General features: G+C 34.5%; 2 protein-coding genes across 2 annotated transcripts in view; one reads left to right on the top strand and one right to left on the bottom strand.

Annotated features, from left to right (window-relative positions):
- Nucleotides 1-334: 334 nt before the first annotated feature.
- Nucleotides 335-1,945, top strand: LOC108757232 (lisH domain-containing protein FOPNL). Its single transcript, XM_018501681.1, has 3 exons — nt 335-686; nt 973-1,182; nt 1,377-1,945. The coding sequence occupies exons 1-3, from the start codon at nt 659-661 to the stop codon at nt 1,511-1,513; spliced, it is 375 nt and encodes a 124-aa protein (XP_018357183.1). The 5' UTR covers nt 335-658; the 3' UTR covers nt 1,514-1,945.
- Nucleotides 1,946-2,151: 206 nt separating this feature from the next.
- LOC108757233 (E3 ubiquitin-protein ligase RBBP6) overlaps nt 2,152-9,418 on the bottom strand; it is a 29,879-nt gene continuing 22,612 nt past the window's right edge. Inside the window, 3 exon segments of the mRNA XM_018501682.1 lie at nt 2,152-5,079; nt 5,329-5,562; nt 7,591-7,842. Coding sequence (XP_018357184.1) covers nt 2,550-5,079; nt 5,329-5,562; nt 7,591-7,842 — 3,016 coding nt within the window. The 3' untranslated portion in view covers nt 2,152-2,549.

The raw sequence follows: 9,418 nt of genomic DNA, 5'->3' as shown, positions 1-9,418 counted from the left end.
TTTTACAATTTGAAAAATTATATTACATTTTAATAAGCAAATTATTAACATGAAGTTAGTAGTTTTTAAATTATATTCATGCTGGATACTTTTTTAACGCATCATGTGAATATAGCACACAAAACTTGCGCGATGGAAAAGTGCGGAATAGCGCTGATTGGTTGCTTTAATAGGTGCACCCAGAAGCACGATTGCTCGCTGAGCGCTCAGTGAGCTCTTGCATTTGATTGGCACATTCCATTAGATCTACAAATATAGACTAAACAGGTAAAAGAGCTCTCAGTGAATGGTCGTGCTTCTGGATGCACCTAATGACGCATTCTGTATTCCGCAGTCCTATTCCGAACCGTATGATTTTACCCTTAAACGTGCCGTGTAGGAGAGGCCATTGTACACCCGACATTAGTTACAGCGCTATCAACCTTGTAATTAAAAAGACAATTTTCGACACAGCTTTCAGAACACAGCCATTCATGATTGGAATTTTCGAGTATAATTGGTCAAGTTATTGGACACTCGAGTCTTTATTGATTGATGCATGGTCGGTCCGGCAAGAAAAGAATTGTCAAAAACAATCAAAGTTTTAAACCATAAATGTGTTCTTGTAGTTTGTTTAGATTTTGGATTTCCGAAAAATATTGAATGAGACAAACGTGAAATGGCAACAGAAAAAGATTTGATAAATGGTATTTAGTCATGTAAATATTGTATGTTCATAAATATTTTACAGTCAAAAAAATTACAGAATTATTGACATGTATAAATCTATCATCTCTATATTTCATATCATAACAGTAAATTTTGTACTATTTTGTATATAGAAAATATTTTTATTTTTTCATTCTTTTATCGCTTACACTTTCTATCCATTTATTATATCATAATATAATATCTGATTAAAGATTTTCTTATTAACATTTATTGTGTATCTATGAAATGTAGAAGACAATACTTTATATTTTGAATTTGTAGCTGTACAAGAATCTCTAAAGGCCGATGGAAATCTTGATCGAATAAAAGCAGAAATGCGTACAGAAGTAATAAAATTGCTCGATTATTCTAGCAAGGAGAACAAATCAAATACTATTAAACCTTCACATGATATTGTTTTCCTCAATGAACTTGTCCGAGAATATCTGGATTGGATGGGTTATAAATATAGCTCCACTGTATTTATCGCAGGTACATTATTTTATGGAATACATACACTCACACCACGTGCACACACACAACACACATTGATATAATCATTATGTATCATTATATTAATTAGCTTGAATGTAATGGACTATATAATGGGCAATACATTTTTTTTTCTTGAACGAAATCTCATGTGTGGATAAAGTAATATAATTGAACAAAAGATGTTATTTCAGAATGTGATCTTCCCAAACATTGCTTGGATCGTAAACTTCTGGCACAAGGTTTAGGAATAAAAGATAGCGGAAAGAGCAAAAATTTACCGCTGTTGTGTGGTCTTGTACAAACATTCATCAATTTAAAAAATACCTAATTATAAGATCTACACGAGCATGTATTCAACTGCGATTTTTAATTACTATTTATTCATTTTCTATATATTTATATATGTTACAAATCTCACACTTATATATGTACAAACAAAAACATGCACAAGCTTAGATATATACAGATTATATTTATTATAATAAATAATAAAAACCAAACAGTACTTAAATCCAATCTGTAACACATGGCAATTCTTTGTTAGTAATAACAAAGCTGTATTACATAATGTAACATTAGCACGATGAACGCGAAGTCGACATCTTTTTTTTTTATTTCTATATGTTCATGCGAGGCACAAGAATATGTTAAAAGAATTTTATCATTTTATTTTTCGTGATTTTTTCTTACATATTGACATTAAATTATGAAAGTACAATATAATGGTGAAAGAGGGAGGGAAAGAAATATATATGTATATAGATAATAGAGATCTTAAAATTGCTCTTTTATATTCATTATATAATTGTAAGTTGTTTAAAGACTTACCGCTTCTTGACAAAATTGCCACAAAATTATATCGGCTACAATGTATACATAGCTTATTATAATAAACTTACATAGCAGTACTTTTTAATATATCAAGTCGGAACATGACAATTATGTAAAGGCTATATCATGTTATTCTTTTTCTTTTTTTTTTACGTTAGAATAGTTTTAACTATTGTAGGTATTCTCAATTTCCAGCTTTTGCTTTTTTCTACTCGTTAAATCGCGTTAATTTGTTTTGCCTGCTCAATATTTACCTTTTACCACTTGTACCAATAATTCGATAGTATTCTATTACTAAATGACGTGTATTTGAAAAAAAACTTGGTTATGCCTTGAGCTATAACAACGAGTATAACAATTATTATTACGATCGTAATAATAATAATTATTATTACGATTGCCATGATATTTGAAAGTACTATATGGAAAACAAAGTTCTGGCCTTTTTTCTTTTGTTGTTTCTTTCTAAGGTAAGGTAAGGTAAGGTAAGGTAAAGAGTCTTTGAGTGAACATCAAAGAGATATCTAGTGATGTCATTTATGCTTGGATTTCTTCTTCTTCCTTGACTGCTTGCTTCTACTCTTTGATTTTTTCGATTTCTTCTTATGTTTCTCTTCGTCACTGCTGCTGTCGGACGAATCAGAGTAAGTGTCCGAGTCCGAACTGCTGTCCTTCTTGGCAGATTTCTTCTTTTTATGTTTTTTATGCTTCTTTCTTTTCTTCTTGTGCGACTCGTCGCTGCTATCCGAATCAGAGCTCGTAGTGTCGGAACTGCTGGAAGTGTCCTCGCTACTACTTGACTTGGATCGTTTCTTCAAAGATTTGATCTCCATCTCTTTATCCACTTCCATTTCATCAAGCTTCAATTTCTTCGCAGGTGACGGTTTTCCTTCCTCACCATCTGATTCCGAGTCCGAAGCCGAGTAATCGGGTTCGAAGCTCGCCTCGTCGAGTATGCTGCGCTTGCGATCAGATACCAATCTCGGATTCTTCCTTTGTTTCTTCAACGACTCTGTTAAAGGCGGCTCAATATTCTCGTAACTGATTTTGGTCTCGTGGTTACCATCCGATTTGTCCTTAGAGAGCGCACTCTCCTTGTGCTTTTGCTTCTTCTCCTGATTTTTGTCCTTATCCTTCTTGTGCTTCTTCTCTTTGCGCTTTTTATGCTCCTTGGATTTACTCCTACTGCGATGCTCCTTCTTTCTCTTCTTTTCCTCCCGAGATTTCTTGTCACGTTTTTTCTCTTCTTCATCATCTTTCGACTTTAACAAGCCGATCTTGGCTATTTCTGTTCTCTTAAATATGCAAGTCGAGGAGGGTGTCCTACCTCTGTGTTCGCGATCTCGTTCCTTATCGCGATCTTTATCCACGCGTTCTCCTTTGATATCGCTTCTATTGGAACGAAAATCCATTCTGCAATCAATTCTATTCTCCCTGTCGGATTTCAACTCGCTTCCATGCCTGTCACTTCGGAAATCCGACCTCTCCTTTGATCGATCGCCTCTATCCTTGTTGTCACGTTTTCTGTCTTCTAAGAACACTTTTCGTTCGCCGCTTGTAGCAATTAAGCCCAACGAAGAGGACTCTAGGCGCCGTTCTAAAAGCGGAGGAGAGAGCCTCTTTTCCCTCCTGGGCGATCGACTTCTCGACTGATTCTCGTTCTTGGCGTCACGTCTCTCTAGAAATCCCTTTATAGGACTAACCTTTCTCTCCTTGCCATCTTCAATCTTCTCGCCTAGTCTTTCCTTCGCAGACAGCCTAGTCGGCGAGTAGGCTGTCTCTGGCACAGGTTTGAACTTGGTACGATCGAGCTTGGCTTTCTTTGCTGGCTCGGTGATCTCAACATTCCTCTCGTTTCTACCAACGTTGATCGTCACGTTGACGCTCTTTCGCGGCTCTCGATTAGATGCGGACTCCACCGTCTCCAGCACCTTAGGCTCGGGATTCTGATACAGTATCTTTCTGCTTTCGCTGATCTTCTTGATCTCGATCGGTCGGATCGCATTAATTGCTTTTTGAAATATGGCGTTCTCCGCACGCTTCAGTACCTCCGACGTAACCATCTTGAGCGATTTCGGCTCATCCTCTCTCGGTATTTTCTCCGTTGGCGATCCACTCACGTTGTCATCGTCATCGTCATCATCATCGGGTTTTTCGATCGTATCATCCCTTTCCCACTTGGACAACTCGGGTATCGGTGCTAGAAACTCGTCCTTTTTCGGCGATTTTTCCGTTGGCAGCATGATGGTAGCTTCCTTCGTCTCGGTCTGCGAATGTTCCGAAAGTAAAGAATACTTCTCCGTGATCACAGTGTTAATTTCTGTGTCATCCAATCCTCCGTAGAGGCTATCGATCGGTTTCATGTCCGACTTAAGTTCCGGAATCGGTTTGAAGTTTGGATTCGGTGGATTCGTGCCAAATTCTGTGCGATCTAACCGACCACTGCCAGGACTGGATTCATTGAATTCCGGCGGTTCCGGATTCATCGCCAGAGATTTATCCTCGAATTCCTCTTTGATCGGCGCGATAGACACTTGGTTGGAAATACATTCGATCCTGTTTTGTATATTGTCTTCCTCATTGCATGCCTTTATAGAGTCAGTTTTGTCGGGCGGCGAAGACGAAGTGTCGTTACTTATTTTACTCTCAACTAGCAAATCGTCCGCCTCTGTCGTTTTAATCGTCAGATCGTCCTTCGCTACTTCTTTCTGATTAGATTTCTTGTCCTTTTTCTTCTTCTTCTTTTTCTCTTTCTCATCACTATCTTTCTTTTTCTTCTTTTCCTTTATCTTTTTCTCTTTTTTCTTCTCTTCTACTTTTTCCTCATGATCCTTTTCTTTCTTCTTCACAATTCGTTCTGGAGACAAATCTTTAGGATCGCCCCTAGATTTCTGTGAGTATGGACTTAAACTTTTCCTACTCTTTTTCCGTTCCATCGAACGTCTCTCGTATCGTTCGTGACGATCTCTGTCTTTCTCGGTTTCGTATTCGCGTTCGCGTCTCTCCTTCTCTCGCAGCCGATTCTTGTCATCTTGCCGATGGCGATCTCGATCATCTCTATAACTATAATAGATAAATAAAAGAAATAATAGATAAAGATATAAATATCAGATAAATAGTTTCCAACACATAAATGGTTAGTAAATTAACTGAAAGCTTTTTTTAGTAAATTAATTAGTCTTTTTTTAGCATGGAATTTTAAATAACAAATATGTGTTAAAATTTCTATTATAAAATATTGATTCTTGCTAACGTGCTGAATAATTTTAATTTGATTTCATACTTCTTTAACTTGATTGATGCAGAACATACCGATCTTTGTCATAATCTTTCTTCTCGATATGCCTGTCATCATCTCGACGATCGCGAATGTGTCTATCTTCTCGTTCCTTCTCCTTTTCTCTTCTGTCGCGTTCGTCTTTCTCTCGTATCCTGTCCTCGTGTTCTCTAGATGGGACCTGCCTATCGCGATCCTCGCGATCTCTATTTATGATTCTGCGATCTCTATCATCCCTCTCGCGTATACGATCCTCACGTTCGCGACCCCTTTGAAACACAAAATACAATATCTCATAAATATATCCTTTGTAATACGACCACGATAATTTCTTTTACGAAATGTAAAATAATTCAATAAAGCGGATAACGGTGTGTAAATAAATTCATTCATTAATACAATGACAATATAATATACGTTTCGACTCTTTGTTTGGATCTTCTTCAGTACGTTAATAATAAAAAAAATTAACTCTAATATAACTCAATAATAAAGACGTGATATAAGTGCGCTATATCGAATCAATTGCTAATTAGTCTTACAATATTTTTAATCTAAAGTCAAAAATATAAACACACATATCGATGAATTGTTATTAATAAGTTATTATTGTGTTAACATCCTCAAATATTATATAAGAACTGGAAAGGAGGCGGGCAATAGGAGTCAAGCGCAGAAGACGTCGCGCAAATAATATCTACGAAGTGTGAAACTTCTTTATTCACTAAAACGCGCTTACATGTTTCGGCTCACTTTTGAGCCCTCCTCAGAGACAACACAAATATACATAAACTCTGAATAAAAATTATCCTGTCATGGTGAGCTCTCCTACCTCGAGAATTTAAATGCCAGAATTAAACCAAAAAAAAGTAAAAGAAACAGAAAAAAGAAAAATAGACGGAAAAATAAATGAATAATTCTAAAAATGAAAGAAGTTTCACACTTCATAGATATATTGTATTATTTGCGCGACGTCTTCTGCGCTTGACTCCTACTGCCCGTATTCTTTCCAGTTCTTTGATTTATAAGTAGTCTTGATTAGTTCGATTTGTAATACGAATCCTCAAATATATTTATTCATAAATAGATCGATATCAAATTGGCAGATTTATTATACAAGAAACAATATGTATGTCAATTATATAAAATTTAAATAAAAAATAATGAAAGAAACACGTAAAAATTACATGTAAAAATTGTATGGAATATATTTGAGGTTTTGTCTATTCGAAAGAATCGAATAATACAATAAATAAATGTTGACCTAACAAGAAACATTGAAGAGAAGGGAGACATCAAGTCATAATAAATAAAAATATGCGGTATCTAAACGTTCCATATCCGTTTGTAAATTCAATTCGTGTGTCTATTTTTGTATGTATATTATTTCCGATATTAGAGAAGATGGAGATAGTAGTGAGTCTAATTGATAAGATTTTTTTTTATCTTTTATCCTAAGATATTTCCATAACAAAAACTTCAATAAAATTACAAAAATTCTATTAAATAATGGATATCCATTAAAATTATCTTTGACACTATCAGAAAAAGATTGCATAAAAAATTTGATGAGATTAATAGAGGTTCCAATAATTTGAATAATTTCAACGATAATAAAAGCGTTAAAGAGTTAAATGTAGGTATTTTACCATATCATTCTTACCCAAGATTTCGGAGAAAATAAAAATAATTTTTACAGATCCTATTATTAATTTGGCATATATTGACATTAACAAGCTAAGTAAGTTTATTAAAATTTCGAAGAATAAGCTTTTTACATTGTCACGCACTAACATAGTTTATAAAATTGATTGGATTGGAATGTAATGCGACTTATATGGGGCAAACTTGCAGAACAGACAAGGATTAACGAGCATAGGAACCACATCTATCGAAAAACGACACAGCGTTCAGTTCATTATAGAACACAAATTGGATGTCGCGTTTTAATTGAGATAACATTAAAATCTTTGATGAGGAAAAATTTTATAGAAAAGACTATGTATATCGAAAATGACACATACAAAAACAGGCACACGTATTGAATTTAAAAACGGACATGAAGAGATCCTATATATTTTTATTTATTATGACTTGATGTCTCCCTTCTCTTCAATGCTTCTTGTCAACATTTATTTATACACCGTATATCCTGTGTCGACTTGTAAAGGCAATTAATTTCATTTTATTTATTTCGAGCGAACCTTGAATTTTTTTTATTAATTCAAGAGAAAGCTTAGTGTTCTTTAACTAAAGAGTAATCATCTCAGACTCGATACAATGTCCAACAGTATTACCTCTCGTCCCTCAATCTATCACGTTCATCGTTATCACGATCCTTGGACGAATGCTCCCGATCTTCTTGATCCCTCAGGGAACGCTGTCTCTCGCGATCGTCTCTCGATGGTCTCTCGGAATGTTCGACACCCGGTGGCGAAAGATCGTAATAACCCTCGGTACCAGGCGGTGCTACGTCATCGAATCGTTTATGTGATGAAGAATCTCTCAGAGGACTGTTAAAACGCTGCGGCGGATGAGGTCCGGAATATCTGTTGACAGAAGGTCAGTACAGTACTCGATACATTAGTATCATCCTGCTAAACATTAGATATCCTTAAGCCTTCTTTTTTTCCTTTTTTTTTAATAATATATATTGCCTTTTTATAGAATACAGCGCGCGAAGAACGCCGTTGCGTAGAATAGTTGTTAGTAACAAATTTATTTAATATCAAAGTATATCGAGAAAATTAATCGTGTTAAGATACTCTTAGAGAAAAAAGAAACTCAGAGAATAGTTTGTCCCTTAAATTTTCTTCCATTCTTCCGTCAATTCCAAGGTTTTTTTTGCCACATCTGTGGTGTATGGAAGACCCCTATTTAATAAAAATTCAAATAATTAAGACAAAAATATGTTAATTTTTTAACAAAATTATTGTACTTTTTTGATCTCCATATACAAGCTGAAAGAACGTAATCACAATCACCTCTTGCCGATACTTTGTTAAAATTATTAACTAAAAAAATTATAAAATACAGAAAGCAACATTTGTAATTTTGAGCTGCTTTAAAATAGCTGATGAAAAATATATTTTTTCATGACTACAATTAAGTGAATATTCAAATAATTATATATAAATTAGATATAAAAATTAAGAAATTGTCAGATTGTAACCTTTTGAAAGAGTGACTGAAAAAATCGATCGTTTTTTGAACTCTCGATTTTGGAACTAAACTGTGTGCTAAATTTTACCTTATATTGAGACATTAATCAAGAGAAGTTTGAAATTGAAGTGACAATTATTATCAAAAGAAAGGGTGGAAAAAATTAATTTTCGAATTGTCATAGGTCTGCAAGATCCGATATTTTAAGAAGGTTGATCCAGCTAGGTGTATATCAATTGCTCACATCGCTAATTGGCTAATTTAAAATAATATAATCTCATTGGAGTTAAAAATTACTAGAAACTGGCCGATATGAGTGGTGTGTACAATTGAATTATGTAAGTGCACTTCTTTCGATTCAATCGATGAAGGCAAGATCGCAGTTGATTCAGCCGATGAAGACAAGATCAATTAAATCACACTTATTCTAATCTTGTACAATTGTTTTTAATGTAAAAAAAAACAAATTTTTGCACAGATCCCCCTCGTGACTCCCCCTCTCCCCTCCCCTCCTCCTCAAGCTATAACAATTATCACCTCAACCTGAAACTTTCTTGTAATTAATATCTAATTGTAGAATATCATTTAGCATACAGTTCAGTCCAAAAATTAAACGCCCAAAAAACAGACGAAAATATTACCTTTTTTCGATCATTCTTTATGTTTGATTTGTTTATATTACGACATGATACATTTTCAATGAACAGTCCCGAATCTGACATCGAAAATAAATGGAAATAAGCTTTTTTTTTCATTACAAATGTTGATTTGGCCCTGAATTCACCTGATTCAGAAACCATGCAGACGTGTCAATCAGCTGGCTTGCTTCTCTCCATGATGGTCCTTGATATTCTTCCTTGCTTCACTCTTCTTGTTCCACTTTTAAATTACATTTCACAATATGCATGTTATATGTGTATATATATATATATATATATAAAATATATACATATATAAGTATAT

The sequence above is a fragment of the Trachymyrmex septentrionalis genome, unplaced genomic scaffold, assembly GCF_001594115.1.
Source record: "Trachymyrmex septentrionalis isolate Tsep2-gDNA-1 unplaced genomic scaffold, Tsep1.0 scaffold134, whole genome shotgun sequence".
NCBI lineage: Eukaryota > Metazoa > Arthropoda > Insecta > Hymenoptera > Formicidae > Trachymyrmex > Trachymyrmex septentrionalis.
Note: the sequence above shows the minus strand (reverse complement) of the source record. Positions and strands in the feature narration are given on the sequence as shown.

Coding starts and splice junctions, on each gene's coding strand:
- LOC108757232 (XM_018501681.1), top strand. CDS start 659: ATGGCAACAGAAAAAGATTTGATAAATG. Junction 687..972: donor AGAAAAAGATTTGATAAATG/GTATTTAGTCAT, acceptor TTGAATTTGTAG/CTGTACAAGAATCTCTAAAG. Junction 1,183..1,376: donor CTCCACTGTATTTATCGCAG/GTACATTATTTT, acceptor ATGTTATTTCAG/AATGTGATCTTCCCAAACAT.